Here is a 17,523-nt window from a genome sequence, read left to right as displayed (position 1 = left end):
AAATAAACAGAAACAAAAAAATCTGAACAGAGGCTACATTAATTACAGACAGCCTCTAATTTTATTTCTACTTAAAAACCTTAAAAGTCTGATGGATTTCTAATGCTCAAAATTATAAGTGAAATGCTAAAACAATACCATTCTACCAAAAATATAATAAATGATTTCAAATCAAACCTAATGACAAGTTTAAAACACCATGAATGAAGAGTTTGGAAAGTCTATGTTGGAGTTTAGTAAAAAAAAATTACAGATCTGCATTATTACATTCTTTCCAATTCTAAATTTTTGCACACCACACTTAAAGAATAGAAAACAAACTGAAAGGAAATCCTTTGTTCATCATAGATAACTCTAAAAATAAGTAGACCCAGAATCTTTAAATAGCTGCTGATAACTTTAAACTGAAACATTAAAACACCTACCAGCTATGCTTCCCAAGTTTAAATTACTATGATCTTTGCCATTTTCTGTCCACCTACCCTTTCCAACCATTCTAAAAACAATAAAAATAAAACATCTATGACCTTTTATAATGATAGTAGGTTCCCACTAGTCTAAATAATCTTCGGACTGAAAAACAATATTTTATATGGACTCCCTTTAAAAAAAGACACATTAATATGCTTGGCAAGGATCAAATAACAGCTTTAAAACACTTATTAAAACTTAACAACCATGTTAGTAATGGAGTAGACTGTATATAGGTGAGTACAAAATCTAAATGGATATTATTTCAGTAAAATTAAGTTACTAAAATTTGAAACCCCTAACAAGAAGTTCTCTTTAACTGGGGAGTACATCCATAGCAAATAAGGAAGAGTTGAAAGAAAAAAACAAAAATACTCATATCATCTGTGATATAAATTTTTTTTTTACATTCTCCCAAAGTGAAGTAGACTATCCATTCTTAAACTAAGACAAGAGTTAATACAGTAACATTGGAAAAGCTACAACTACAAGGAATCTTATATATTATCTGGTCCAAAATACAAAGACCAGAAATCATGAGTATTACCTAAGGTCACCCTATTGAATGGGGGAGGGGAGTGTCAAACAAAAACTAAGGTAGGGTCCAATACTATAAAATGTTTCAATAGGGCTGGGGTTGTAGCTCAGGATAGGGCACCTGCCTCACACAAGTGAGGCACTGGGATCAATTCTCAGCACTGCATATATACATAAATAAAAATAAAGTTCCAGGGCTGGGGTTGTGGCTCAGTGGCAGAGAGCTTGCCTCCCACATGTGAGGCATTGGGTTCAATCATAAGCAAACTAAAGGTAATGTGGCCATATATTATTTTATTTTACTTTTTTAAATATTTAGTTTTTAGTTGTAGTTGGACACAATACTTTTATTTTATTTATTTTTATGTGGTGCTGAGGATCAAACCCAGGTCCTAACACGTGCTAGGTGAGTGCTCCACTGCTGAACCACAACCTCAGCCCCCCATCTATAATTTTAAAATACATATTTTTAAAAATTTAAAGACTTTTTTAAATTAAAAAAAATAAAGGTCCATTGACAACTTAAAAAACAGTTTTAATAAAATTTAGATACCAGCTCAGAGGCTAAGTCAGGAGGATCAAAGTTCAAAACCTGCCTCAGCAATAGCAAAGCTTAGCAACTCAGTGAGAACCTGTCTCTAAATAAAATACAAAATAGGCCTGGGGATGTGGCTTAGTGATTGAGTGCCCCTTAGTTCAATGTCCAGTATCAAAAATTTAAAAAAAGATTTAGAGATTACCACTCTTTACTACTAAATACTGTTATAAATTGCTACAAAAGTAGGACATTAAAAACAATATTCTTTTCCTTCAGGAGTTACAAAAACCAAAGGAATAAAGTATTTTAAAATAATCACATTGAAACTAAAAACACTTCCACAAATATTCAATGGTTTTACATTAAACATGAGTTGAAAAAGTATAACAGTAGTACACTTTATTTGTTGACCATTTTGGGGGGGTTGGGGTTATATATTTATTTATTTTATTTTTTGTGTTACTGGAGACTGAATCCATGGCCTTGCACATACTAGGTAAACACTCTGCCAATGAGCTACATCCCCAGCCCAACAGTTCATTTTAAAAAACGGTTCAAAGGCAAGTTCAAACTTGATCACTAAAGTGCTAAGTCTCAACTTGTATCTGATTATCTTAATTTTTTGAAACTATCCAAAAACTCCTAATTGAGGCAAAGCATTTTGTTTGGTGAGGCTCTAGGGTTTGCCATGGCAGTTCAGGACAGCATAATTACACCTATCGTCAAGTAAGTTTCTCTGATTATATACCTGAAATTTTTTTTAAAAAAAGAGCTAGGATAAGCAGAGTGAAAAATGAGACAATAGCATATAACTGAATGATGTACTGCTTTGGTTACTGAGGTTATAACAAGTTAAATGATGCTGTGATAACTGTATATAAAAGGAATTCACAAATTCATTTTCATGAGATACATTCCCACCAAAAAACCCTGCAAAATGATATAATACAACAACACTATATTCAAAACTCAATGAATACAGGTCTGCAATCAAAGTACTCTGGTGACAAATCTAATGATAAAGTTTATCAATCATTTTGTGATCATATAACATGAAGATGGGGGAGGAATACATATTCACACACACATACATATGTGTGGTAAAATAGCAGAAATGGACAAAAGATTCAGAAACTGAAGTTCACTATCTCAGAGATTTCTCAAACTGAAAGTATAATCAATTTTAAGGAAGACTGAATGTTATGAACTGGCCAAAATTCAAAAGGATTTCTTGTTACTACTTGCTATATAATCAGAAAAACTTATCTCAACAATAGATAATTGTTACTATTATTTAAGAAAATTAATCCTAGAAATCAACAGTAGGAAAAATCATAAAAAGATCCTTGTGTGTTTTGACAGACTTTCACAATATGCCAGCTAAAGATTCCAGACAAAGAAATTCCTTCAAAAAGAAATCTGAATACTTGGGAAACAAATTTCCTTATTAGGGTATTGATAAAACAGAGGAAGTTGTCATCAGAGGAAAATGTAGCCCTGCAATTTCAGGCTTAGAATATGAAACAGAACATTCACCAAATGCCAAGTTTTTTCAGCACACATCATAGACAATAATACACTCTTTATTCAAAAATTCTTGGCATTAAAAGTTCTAATAATCTCTGTCTGTTTCCCAACAAAGTTGTGCCAGGTATAATTAGATTTGCACATAACTACCTATGAATATTATATCCTCTAAAGTAAGGAAACTTATATTAACAGAGATTTCGAATAAATCCTCAAGATCTTAAAGTAGACTTGAAAAGCTCTCTTTTTACCTGTAACTGCCAGGTGTTGCAGCACTGTCAGCAAAGCTCAGAAATAAAGGGGTGGGAGAAAGAAGATTTAACATGAATTTTTTTTCAGTTAAAGTGGAATACAATGAGAAAAGCATCCTCAAGAAAATACAAGCAAGCTAACAATACGTACTGAATTTTATATCATGGCAAGGAATGCTTTACAGTTTCAATTACCAATAACACTTCTTTGCTATTGGAAAGCAGTACTGTAGATCCTAGGTACAACAGATGTTTTGGGCAGAAAAAAATGACTAAATGAGAATGTTCTTAAGATGCCTTTTATTCTGAGTACTGTAGGGTCATGCAAAATAAAGGCTTCCACTAGCAGAAAAGTGTTCTTCCTGTTAATACAGGAGGCCCTAGAGGACTAATAAAAACTAGAAGGTGCTGGAACAGAACACAAAAAAAGTAAACTAGAAAGTTTGTTTGTAAAAGGCAATGAAATCATTTCAATATAATGAAAAACAAACAGAAACAAGTACCAGTCAATACCTTCTAAATAACACCTAGAGGGGCTGGGGATGTGGCTTAAGCGGTAGCAAGCTCTCCTGGCATGCGTGCGGCCTGGGTTCGATCCTCAGCACCACATACAAAGATGTTGTGTCCGCCAAGAACTAAAAATAAATACTAAATAACACCTAGAGATAAGTGGCCAATATCAGCTGAGAAGTGAAGACCTATCTTCACATATACATTTTTATATTAAAGCAGCATATCCACCATCTTTTTTTAAATTGTGATATCATTAGCAATGCCCTAGGTATAGCTTCTCTTTCCAGAAACTGATGTTACTTACATCTGAGGTAAATCTATTCATTCTTTCTAAAACCCTATAATAATAAGTGAAACAATCAAGTTTGAAATCCACAGTTCCCCATTCCTTTACCCTGATAACCAAATTCTTAGATCTAAACCCTAATATAGCCAGCATTTAGCCACATGGCTACCTATAAAAAGAGGAAGGAAGAAGCTGATCCAAGGCATCCCCACCAAGGAAACAATAACCTGAGTGAATGAGCATTCTGAACTCTTCCCAAGGGCTCCACTCAAAACATAAGAGCCTTACACTGCCATACAATAATTCATATAACAATTCACCAAACAACTACTTTTCTTCTCACGTGTACTATTAACACATACATAGCAGTCTGTTCCCATATAAAAATTTGAAGTCTTCTAGAAAAGGACAGGGCTACCACAATCACAACCTGATACTCTTTTACAGTCCCATTCCATTCATGGTCATGACAAAGCTGTAAGGGACTACTTCTTGAGGTAAAAAAAAAAGTGGGGTTTTTGTTGTTATTGTTGTTTGTTGGCTGTTGGTTGGTTGGTTGTAGTTTATTTTTCCCAGGGTTACTTTACCACCAAGCTACACTCTGGCCCTTTCTATTTATTTATTTCTTTAGACAGGGTTTCACTGAGTTGCCAAGGCCATCCTTGAACTTGTGATCCTCCTGTCAGTCTCCCCCATCACTGGAATTACAGGCGTGTACCACTGCACATGGCTTAAAAGCATTTTAAAAATTGTACTTCTTTCAAAAGGTTTATAAATTCAATATTTTCTGCCTGTAACCAAGTAAAAAAGAGATGAAACGATGGTGACAGTTGTTCCCATAATTGCTACTATTCTCAGGATGAAAAACTTAAGTTTTTCTCAAATTACACAAGATTAATTTAGATGAAGAGCTGTGCTTTCTTTAGTTTGTCATGTATAGGCAATTTTACTCATTGTAGAGAAGAGAACAAGTAATAATACCTGCTCTACTATTTCCTAGAGCCTATGAAAGGAAAACAACAAAAGTTTTTGTTAAACTAGTTAAAGTTCATCAGAATCTCCAGGGGAAACAATAAGGGGAAGTCCTACGTATATAGTTTAATGAAAGTACATTCACCACTAACACCAAACAACCTGTCATTAAGAAGACAAATAACAAACAGTTATGTGCTAGAAATCTGGAAGAAAAATAAGGTAGGTTAAGGATGCCGGTTCCACTTAGGGAAGAAGGAAAGAAGAGGTGAGGGATCAATGACACCACTGTTCACTTATACAGGTCAATTCAAAAAGACAGAACAAGGGGGCCAGAAGGGATACTAATTTTAAGACCTGTTCTCGGGCTGAGGATGTGGTTCAAGCAGTAACGCACTCGCCTGGCATGCGCGGGGCACTGGGTTGGATCCTCAGCACCACATAAAATAAAATAAAGATGTTGTGCCCACCGAAAACTGAAAAATAAATATTAAAAAAAATTCTCTCTCTCTCTTTAAAAAAAAAAAGACCTGTTCTCACTGTGAACTAAAGAAAATAAGTTCTCTTTAATTAATATTTTATATTGTTAAATGAATATTCATTTTTATTCCTAATCACTGCTACTCAGAACCTAAACTCTTTTCTTTTTCTGACTCCCTCCTTAAAAAGTTGTGATATGGAATAAATTGCTATATATAAAGTATTAAATATACCTAAAGTGGGGAAAATAAGACTTGAGAATTTCCCATTAAGAAATAATGCTTTTATTTTCAAGCTAATCAAAAAGTTATAAGAAGCTTAAAAAAAGACTAAATGTGGAATTTTAAAAATCCCTATGAGATAATAAATCAAGTGTTCTTTCCTGATGTAAATTTCATTGCTACAGACATTCTTCTAGTACACTTGGGCTTTAAACTGTTTTCCTAATGGTAACACATTCAAGTATGGTCCATGGCTGAGGAACAACACACAATTGTGAACTGGCTGGAATTAGGTGGGTAATTTGTACTCAAGCTGATCCAAATGAAGTTAACATCGTATGTGAAAAGGAAATCCATCACCTGTGTCTCATTAGCACTGTCCTCCAAGATTCAAATACTAACTTGGATTTAAGAAGGAGGTAAGGAAGTACAGTGAAACACAACAGGGAGAAATTTTATATAGTTAGTATATACAGGATTTTCTGTTAATGGAAACCAGGTGCAAAAATAAGAGATGCCATTTTCAGTGTCTGGGCCTGGTGGAATACTAATGGATTTCTTCTATTCCAACTTTCCACTCTGGAAGAAAATCCCTTTAATTCATTATTCCCTCAGAGTTCCTAGCACATCACAGAACCACCTTTCTAAAATAACTGCTCTAGAGCCTAAATTTTCTATATGTAAGATATGTGCAGTGGCTCCCTAAAGAGCCATTCAAGGCCCTTCCTTATACGAGAAGGAGAAAGTCATGCATCCCTCAAAGGAAAAATAAGATTCTAACTCTGTCTTAAGTTTGTGATACATGAAACCTTTGACACAGCCTAACTCAAACTGTGAATTTTAAATGTTACATCAATATCAAGGATATATTTACAACCTACTGTGATAAAATATTCATTACTGGTTATTTTTACCATAATTTTATCTCATTGCCACAAACAACTTTACCACTTGGTAAATATCTTTCCTAAGCTTTGGTTAATTAATCTTTCCCCCATACAGTCCACAAATTAATCTAAAAAGTGTTTATATGTAACCACTTAATATTTAATATATTTCACCTCCTGCCTTTATACCAGTAACACCAACAAAAGTTACATACACATATGGGCTTTATTTTCCCAAATTAGGACAGCCAGCTCTTCCAGTAATAGAATAAAATTTTAGTTTGCTAAAACTGCCTATTGGAAATTCAGGACATGGCTTTATCCAAAATGAGGACAATCACATTAGCTTTTAAGACTAGAAATAAGTGAACCTCCCTTTCTCATACCTGCCTAACCTGGAAATCATGGGACTAGGTGGAAGATAATACATTATCCCTAGAAACATGAAATCAAGTAAAACTTCTAAAAGACACCTTCGGTACCCCAGAAAACTATTAAGAGGCCAGAGTATCTGCACCAAATTACTACCAAGTCAAAAACATACAAAACTGGTTTTAAAGTAAAAAAGTAAAAAACAAACCTCAATTTTGTCTGTTTTGGCATCTCCCCAGTATATTTTGCTTTCATCATAATCCAAGGCTAAACCATTTGGCCAACCAAGAGAAGTATTAACCATCACTACTCGATCAGAACCATCCAGAGCTGCTCGCTCAATTTTCGGGATTTCTCCCCAGTCAGTCCAATACATGTACCTGCAGAAGTATACAGAAATTGAACCTAAAATAGAAAACAGAAATGATATCCACAACACATATTACACTGCTATCATGAGTCAATGCCATAGAAGGAAAAGGAAATAACACATACATAGTCTTCACATGTGAAGATTATGTTTAAGAAACTTATAATAGAAGTAGATAAGCTTGTAGGGAATGTTCAGATAGAACACTGTTTCTACACTGATCCTGAAAATGCTTCCCAATAAGATTCCATATTTATTCATGATTTTTAAAACAATATTGTGTGCCTCTTCCCATGAACTTTCTTGATGCTTATCATTCTCTGACAAAAAAGTTATCCTAGTAGGAATATCCAGATGACAAAATGAATTCGTCTAATTCTCCCTGAAAAGCCAAGTCATTCCTGTGGCTTCTGGATGATTATTGGTATACAATGAGGTATAATAATTTGTCACTATGTTCATCCCCACAATGAATCCCACAATAACATTTGGAAGTATGTAGAAAGTTGTGCTACCTCAGACTAAAGTCCGGGTGGTATGCTCCCTCCCCCCCCCCAAAATGGAGTAAAGCTATATGGCCTCACAAGCTTTTAGAAACCAAATCATTCATATATTTGGAGAAATATGAAGTAAGATAATATTTTTACCATAAATACTGAAATGGAATGAAATTAAATCTTCTACAGGAAGGGAAAGAATTCTGAAAATAATTTCTTTCCACATTTTTCATGGTCATGATGCAATCTGAGCAAAATCTGCAGACAACACCCAAAGTCAGCAAATATGGACTTAATTTAGAAAGATAAATTATTTAAGACATCCGAGGCAAAAAAAAAAAAAACAACCCTAGAAAGATTTTATTCCAATCATTATATTCTAAAAACAGCCATTAAAAAACTATTTATTAAAACTAACATAAACTTTATGTATTTCACATTGTCTGAGTTGATGTTTTTAGATGGCTGTAGGAAACAGAAACACCAGACATATTTACTATCAGCAGAGTTTCTTACCCAACCATAGGATCTAACACAATAGCCCGGGGTTCTTCTAAGTCCTCTGAAATCAAGATTTTCCTCATGGTTCCATTGAGCCGTGTCACTTCTATCCGATCAGTACCAGTATCAGTCCAGTAAAGATTTCGTGCAACCCAGTCAACAGCAATACCATCAGGGTGGGCAATTTGAGCAGTAACCACAAACTGACTGCTAGATCCATCTATGAAGGAGCGGCGTATAGCTCTCACTTCATCATCAGTCCAGTAAATATAGCCTTCCACAGGATCATAATCTATGGCAATAGCATGACGGATGTCTTCTAACTGCAGAACAATGTCTGTAAAATCTGGTGTATCCAATGAAATACGTCTCAAATCTGTCCTACGGGCTAAAAGTAATAATTCAGTAGCACCTATAACAACAAAGTGAAATGAAAGGGAAAAAAAAAATCACTTGAAAGCCACAGCCAAAATTTAGCCTCTCTAAAGAAAGAATGCAGAACTTCTTTAAGAAATATAAAATACATGAGTACAAAAGGAAATTAGTTCTCTTTAAAGTAGAAATGAAAACTAACACAATGAAATAGAGTTTATTTGAGGTCAAGCTCTATAATGGCTAACCTCTCCAAATAAAGAATTGGACGAATTAATGAAAACACTTCCTGGTTTCATTAATTAGATACCCAGCTATCTAATTACTTATTAAATGTAATAAAAAATGACTAAGTAATTTCTGAGTAGCTAAATATTTAAAGGAAGAAGGAGATATAGGATACAGAGCCTTTGTTCAAGAAGCATGTTTTGAAAGCTACAGAAATCTAGAACAAAAATCTTTTGAGTTCAATGTGAATGTTATAAAATTGGATTACAGTATTGTAATGGTTAAACAACTCAGTAATTTATTAAAAATCACTCAATAATACACCTGAAATGGAAGAATTTTATGGAATATGAATTAGATCTTAATAAAGCAGTCTTAACAAAGAAATACAAGGCAACACCTGACATAACTGAGGACAAGAGAAGTTTGGAGAAGGAAAAAGCAATGAAGAGAGGGAACCAGATAAACATAACACTGTGTTTAAGAGTAAGAGTAGTGGGGGGGGGGGAGGTAGCAGGAGTAGTGAATCCAATTTGATTCAAGTAGCTATACAAACTTAAGCAAAATATAGACTCTCTCTAGCCTCATTTCTACATTTAAATGTCATAAGGTCGCTGTGAAAATTAAAGGAGATAAATATAAAACTCAGGAAGATACTAAGCATATAAGTACTCAATAAAAATCATGATGGTACTATTAAAAAATGAATAAAAATTTAAAATTTTTATTTCATTGAGTTTTAAATGGGATTTATTTACGAACTGTTTTTAACCTAAATTAGGATTCAATAAAAGATAACTGGGAATGAGAAAATTAAGCTCACTCTGTTTTCATTTTTTGTGTTCAAGTAAACCACCAATCATGTAACTATAAAACACTAATTAAAAATAATAAGCATACTGACAACTAAAAGAGCAAGAAAAAATTCCTAACCCACCCCACCCCCCAAAAAAGTGTCCAAAAGAAAATACGGGTATATAAACTTCAAGCATCCATCTGGAATTATATTTGTAAAAACTTAGAGGAATGACACCTCTCAACATAACATCAGCTATTTAACTCCAGAGTTGGGCTGGGGATGTGGCTCAAGCGGTAGCGCGCTCGCCTGGCATGCATGCGGCCTGGGTTCGATCCTCAGCACCACATACCAACAAAGGTGTTGTGTCCACCGAGAACTAGAAAATAAATATTAAAAAAAAAAAAATTCTCTCTCTCTAACTCCAGAGCTAATTACAAATGAACTCTAACATGGAGAAAGAATATCCCAAAATGCCATATATCAAGTACAAACTAGGAATACTATACAATTCACTGGTCCTGCTGACTGCCAAAAGAAACCAGTCAAAACTCAGCAAATGAATAAGTCATAAAGCTGTTAATATGGGTATTATGATCAAAACATAATAGCTAACTTCAGTCTACTCTACCTGACAAATGTATGCCTAAAATTCAAAACTGTTAAATATGTACATCTGCAAAAACTGTGAAGCAGTAGACAGAACACAATTGCTAAAATAAATCCTCTGTTTTAAAGTCAAGCTACATTTTTAAACAAAAAAGCAACGTTACAAAAACCTTTTGTTTTAAATTGAAACCAAATTATTGTTTGCCATGGAAACTATCAGACTAGAGTCAGCCTGCTTCACCTTTGACTATGAGGACAATTTATCAATGCCAAGTCTTAACAAACATCTAGTACATGAACTCAATTCCATTTTTCTGACTCCCTGACCTCCTTGCCAGGAATTCTCTGTTGCGCTGAAATAAAGGCTTCTGCTTTTCATAGTTAGATAAAGAAGCCACTGCTAAACAACAATTTTTTTTTTTACCAGGTCTTGCTGGTTCCTAGAGAACCAAATGGTAATCCATAGGGGTAAGAATGAAGAATAATATTCTCATTAAGAAGAAAAGGAGAAGAACTGGTGTTCTTCCAAATCAGAAGTCCCTTGAAATGTCCTAAATCAGTACACTTCTCCAACAGGCTCTCTCTATATAGGGAATTAAGAATAAGTAAGGAGAAGAGGCAAAGTGTAATATGGAATTTTTTTCTTCTTCTGGAAACACTTCTCTAACATTAAAAATGCAATTAAAAATATCATTCAACCGTTGTTAGAAAATATATTTATTCCATGATGTTCTTTATAGCTAAACGATTTAATAAACATTTTTCCTTTACAGAGGCTCTTTACTTACAAGTGCCACCTATAGTTGAAAATGTATTTAATGAGATATAATACTCAATTCCCATAGTAATTAGCTATGATATCGGTAACTATGAAATCTGACAGAAAAGAAATAGTACCTATCTTTTCCCAAAATAGTACATTTCTTAAAATATTAAAACTGATTAAATAGTATTCAAAAGATGCCATAAAACACTCCTGTTATATAACCATTTGTTAGTAACTAGTCTCCCAAAGCACTATAACATGTAGAGTTTACTATAGAGAAATAAATCATAAAGAATCTCAATTGCTGGCTCAGTGGTAAAGCACTTACCTAACACATGTGAGGCCCTGGGTTCAATCCTCAGCACCACATAAAAATAAATAAGTAAAATAAAGGTATTGTGTCCAACTACACTAAAAAATAAATATTAAAAAAAAAGAACCTCAATTGCTGTCATAAAATGTTTTCCTTCTTACCATTTTTGCAGGTTTTTCCATTCTCCAGGAGTTTCACCCCAGTAGGGCAAGCACACTGATAAAAGGGCTTGACTGGAGACATCAAACACAAATGGGAACAACCACCATTATCAATTCCACATGGATTTGTAGCTGTCAAATATAAATCACACTGATTAATACCAATGATTAAGGATGACCTCCCAGACTCTCAGTACACAAATGTTAACAACTATAACATGAAAAACTGTGATAAACCACAATTATTACCAAATGTCATTCAGGTGCTTGACTACCAAACCATCTGCAAGGAATTAATCATTGAGAATTTACTTAGCACTTTAGATCCAAAAAGTAATAAACAAAAAGTAAAGTAGGAGATCCTCGAAATCTAATCAGTAAGGTAAAATCAACAATAAAACAAGGAAATTAAATGCAATCTTGCACATTATAAGTAAGTATACAGTCAAACATGAAATAAGTCACTGAAGTTTAAATAATTGAGGAAAAGCTTCATGGAGTATAGAGGATATGGCAGGAGCCTGCAGGACAGGAAGTACAGGACATTTCAAATGTATTAAATTACTATGAACAGAATCTTGGGGGCCATACACTGAGTAAGGTATGAGGTGAATAATACAGTTGGAAGTTATGATTTCCATTGACTAATAGTTACTAAAGATTAATGAGCATACAGGACAGGAACACACTGTAATAGAAGGTACTGAAAGCCAAGAAAAGGAGAATGTTGAAAAGCTGTTCCTTGGAAAGATTAACAGAAGAGAGAGCAGAATTGATTAAAAGAGGGAAAAAAATTAAAGCAGAAAAAACTAATCAGTAAATTTGTAGAAACTATAGAAATGAATGTCAAATAATATTCAAATTTAAAAATTCAACATAAGATGCATACCAATGGAATATGAGAGAAAAGAAGAGAGTAACATCAAAGACAACTGCAAATTTTCAAACTAGTAAAACTAAAAGATCAACAGTAACATTAAAAACACACACACACACACACACACACAGAGGAAAAAATTTCTCCTTAGGGTGACCAAGAGAATAAAAATTTCACAAGTGACTAAACATTTTCTTTCTTTCTTTCTTTCTTTTTAATAAAAGAGTAATTCACAATACAGTTTTAAATGTTTTTATGGGCTCATGATCCTGAGATTCCAATATAACACATCCAGAATTTGACTAACGCCCCCTAAATGGAGAGAGCTAATACAAAGCAACACATAACCCAAAAGCTTTTCATTTTTGGTTACAGAACACAATCTGAAATATATTCAGACACATGCCAGACATTTATCTACACACAAGTGCCAAACACTTAACATTCTCATATTCCTTTTAAGCCTAATTCCATTCCTCTCTTACAAGAGGTCATTGTCAACAGACACAGCCCAAGTCATCCTAAAAGGTGACCAAAAATAGAAGCAAAACTAAATTTAAAGGTGGGGGAGGAGGTAGGGAGATATGCAGGGAATTGTTTATTCAGATACTTCATTCAGCAAAATTTTGAGGTGCTTAAATTTACCAACTAGAATAACAGTGTTTTCCATTCAAGAAAAGTGTTTTTTAAATGCTCGCACATGAATACATGCAAGCGCCCACAGAGAAATAAAATGAACAAGAAATACATTTGTGTATAAGCATAGCAAATGAGTTATCTCAATTTTTTAATGCACTTCCACTACCTCTACCCCAAACAAAGTGCAAGGTAATAACAGTGATAGATATAAGGATACAAATGATTTAGGTTATTGTTTAACCTGAATTACATTTCAATGTTTTCCCTTTTTAAATATTTTCCTACTACCTTCAGATATGTCCTTTCTCCTGACTCTCACTAAAGCCAGACATCCAAGAGCTACAAAGCTATTCCAACTTACAATTTAAAAATTAAGATCACTTACCATTTGGCTGCCTCTGCTGGCTGAAGGCATGTATATCCATGGGAGAGAAGATGTTAGAATGGATTTCACGAAGACCCTCGCCAGTATACTTGTTGCAAGCCAAAATGGAATGTGTGTTCCAGTCAGTCCAGTACAATGTGTCCTCAAATAACGTCAAGGCAAAAGGATGTGGAAGAGAACCTTTAACCACTGCCTGTCTATTAATGCAAAAAGAAAAACTCACTTTTAATTTTTCTTCTTTTATCGTAACATCCTCACTTCCATTAAAATGGTCTTTGTCCACATTAACACACACAAATCTTAAGCATATATCTTTAAGTCAAATACATCTATGGAAAACAATTCACCTGATAAATTCAGATGATGTTCAAAAACCCCAATAAAGCTGCATGTGGTGGTACACACCTATAATCCAAGTGGCTTGGGAGGCTGAAGCAGGAGGCCACAAGTTCAAAACCAACATCAGCAATTTAGTGAAGCCATAAGTAACTTGGTGACACCCTGTCTCAAAATTAAAAATAAAAATAAAAAGGGGTAGGGATGTGGCTTAGTGGTTAAGTGCCCCTGGGTTCAATCCCTGGCATGAAAACAAAACAAAAACCAACCAAGCACGTCAGAATGGTTTCTAACATGACAGTAGGTCCCAAGTTCACTATACGCCAACTGATATAGAAAGCCCAAGTACAAGCACTGAGGCTGTCAATTTCCACTCTCAACTACTATCTCTGGACTCGCATCTTCCATTCTTTTACATATCATCAGAAGAAAAAAGGTGAGCAGTAAGGAAAATCCCAAGGGTCACAACTGGGATTGTGATTTAAGTAGACTTAAATCAGCCAACAGACAGATATTCCTTCCTGATGTGGAAGAACAAAGAATCTGAGCCCATTTCTTTCATCACTTCTTATAGTTTTAATAACTGGTAGTGCAAATATAGATAAAACAAAAATGGCACTCAGAAAGAAAACCCAAAAACCTCCAGCAAATGAACATTTAAGTTTGCTTTTTTGCTATATTGTTATTTAATCTCCCAATTCAGGCAGTCTAAAGGAAGTCCTAAAAGGATATGGTCATGAGACAAAGGAGACCCAGAAAAAAGCAATACATATTATATAAAAGGAAAAGAGCATTTAGGAATCAAGACACAGAACTTTGCAAAGTGTCAGTTACATAATTAGTAAATGTTCTAGAATAATTAACAAATCATGCTTTGTCTAAATAATATTCAAGAAAATAAATGCTTTGATATTTTCATAACCTCAGATTTTCTTCTAAGTCTACCCTAGGAAGAGAGGGAGAATGTAAGCTAATGAAGAGAAATAATAACCACATATCTAAAGGAAGATAATTGAATTTTTAGATCCATGAGGTTTCTTGCTTATCTCTAATATCTACCAGACTACTAATATATTAAATTCAAGAGCAATAACATAATTGAGGGGACGTCCTAGGAATTTAACCTAGGGGCATTCTACTACTGAGCTACATCCATAGTCTTTTTTTTTTTTTTTTTTTTTTTTTTGAGACAGTGTCTTACTAAGTTGCTGAGGCTGGCCACAAACTTGTGATCCTTCCTGTCTCAGCCTTCTGATCTGCTGTGATTATAGGTGTATACCACTGCTCCAGGCAAACTTTTTATTTAAGCAAAAAATAGTATCTGTTATTGTACATGGGATGATCCAAGTCTAAAGTGTCATAAATTCAGGCCAGATTTATTTTAAAAAATTGAATATAGGTTAGCATGATTAGTTTACCAAACAAACTTTATATTTTGGAATTTCATATCACTCTGACAGCCCATACCACCAAAATTTTCTCCTTTGATTTACCTTATTCTCTATTCCCCATATAACTTATCCCTCTTCTTTCCCTAAAAGAACTGTTACAACACAGGGGCTTGTTTCCTCTTTTAAAATGGGCAGTTATTATGTTAATTAAAGTAAGTAGGTTATTTACAATAGTAATATCAATAACTTAAGTCCAATTTTAAATATTTTACACTAAAGCCTTCCAAAATTCTTTATGGGAAGACACAGAACTCTGAGAAGATGCCAAGACAGGCACGTAATATCAATGAAAAACAAAGAATAAATACTTAGTTATTTAGCAGTTCATCAACTATCCTTAAAAACTGCAAATGGTGGGCTGGGGTTGAGCGCTTGCCTACGGATGTCCTGGGTTCAATTCTCAACACTGCATATAAATAAATGAATAAAGATTCATCAACAACTAAACAAATTTTTAAAAACTGCAAATGGCATATTCAGATCTTTGAAATTTTCTGGAGGAGAGAAAATAGGTCTAAGTCCTTTGTATCCTCTTTTTTTTTTTTTTTTTTTTTAAATGGGAGCAGATACTGGGGATTGAACTCAGGAACATTCAATCACTGAACCACATCCCCAGCCCTATTTTGTATCTTATTTAGAGACAGGATCTCACTAAGTTACTTAGTGCCTCACTTTTGCTGAGGCTGGCTCTTAACTCACAATGTTCCTGTCAGTTTCCCCAACCGCTGAGATTACAGGCATGCACCACCTGGCTCCTTTGTATACCTCAAATAATGTTAAAATGTACTCTACTGGGCTGGCCTGGTGGCACATGCCTGTAATTCCAGCAGCTTGGGAGGCTGAGGCAGGAGGATCACAACTGCAAAGCCAGCCTCAGCAATGTAGCAAAATCCTAAGCAACCTAGTGGGCAAGTGGGGGGGGGGCGCTGGGCTTGTGGCTCAGCGGTAGAGTGCTCGCCTAGTATGTGCAAGGCCGTGGGTTCAATCTTTAGCACTACATTAAAAACAAACAAATAAATAAATAAAAGGTATTGTGTCCAACTACAACTAAAAAATAAAATATTAAAAAACAGCAACAACAAAAAGGGCTGGGGATGTGGCTCAGTGGTTAAGACCCTGGGTTCAATCCCTGATACCAAAATAAATAAATAATCACAACAAATGCAAAAGCCATTCCATATTATGTTTGTTACTAACATTTCACAAATGATACATCAATTTCAGGATATACATTTTAATATTTTAATATTTCTGATAAGGCTAACATTTTATAATGTAAACATTTCAAGAAGTAATCTCTGAATACTTTTTAAAAAAATTTTGTAGTTGGTAGATGGACATTATGCTTTTATTTTGTTTTGTTTTAATGCAGTGCTAAGGATTGAACCCAGTGCCTCATGTGCCACTAGGCTACAGCCCTTGTCCCTAAATACCTTTTTAAAATTAACAGCTTTTTAGAATCAATAAATATAGTATACTAATGTAATACTATATTAAGCTCTACCTTTTGAGCTGATTGTTTGGGTACTAAAAATGTAAAGTTTGATCAGGGGTAACTACTGCTGCTGTACCATTATTTGACCCATCAGTGAATATATTTGGAGCATTCATGATAGGTGTTTTTCTTGTCATTTTTGGAAAAACTACAGGATGCGAAGACCAAAAAGACAATAAAGGATTAGATGGTAAGTGTTTATCAAATGAAACATTAGATTTACACATGATTATTGCCCAAGTATTTAACTCATTAGCTAACTCATCAATTTGATCCATAGTATATGGAGTAATGATTTTATTGGGAGAAATTCCAAACACTCCCTTTGTTGCTTTTTTTTCTTTGAGTATTAATTGTCATACAGCCTCAGGATACCTAGTAAGAATAGTGTTAGGAGAATAACATAAATGTATCCATAATAATGGACCCTCTTGTCGAAATACTCCTGTAGAAATATTTTTTGTTGGTATTACAATAAATAATAAAGGCAAATTTATATCAATTCTATCCAAATGCATATTTTCCATATATGTTTCAATAATTTTTAATGCCTTTCTTTCTTTAGGCGTTAACATGCGGGGTGAATTTGGATCTGATGGACCTTTTAGGATATCAAATAAAGGTCCCAACTCTCCTGTTGGTATGCCTAGATAAGGCCTTATCCAATTTATG

The 17,523-nt window shown here is 34.2% G+C and overlaps 1 protein-coding gene across 1 annotated transcript in view; it reads right to left on the bottom strand.

Annotated features, from left to right (window-relative positions):
- Lrp6 (LDL receptor related protein 6) overlaps nt 1–17,523 on the bottom strand; it is a 180,430-nt gene that overhangs the window by 84,058 nt on the left and 78,849 nt on the right. The window contains exons 4-7 of the mRNA XM_026412107.2: nt 13,570–13,766; nt 11,669–11,800; nt 8,439–8,835; nt 7,264–7,435 (exon numbers count right to left, since the gene is read on the bottom strand). Coding sequence (XP_026267892.1) covers nt 7,264–7,435; nt 8,439–8,835; nt 11,669–11,800; nt 13,570–13,766 — 898 coding nt within the window. The remainder of the gene's footprint in view (nt 1–7,263; nt 7,436–8,438; nt 8,836–11,668; nt 11,801–13,569; nt 13,767–17,523) is intronic.

The sequence above is a fragment of the Urocitellus parryii genome, chromosome 5 (genome assembly GCF_045843805.1).
Source record: "Urocitellus parryii isolate mUroPar1 chromosome 5, mUroPar1.hap1, whole genome shotgun sequence".
Taxonomy (NCBI): domain Eukaryota; kingdom Metazoa; phylum Chordata; class Mammalia; order Rodentia; family Sciuridae; genus Urocitellus; species Urocitellus parryii.
This window is presented reverse-complemented; position numbering and strand designations above follow the sequence as displayed.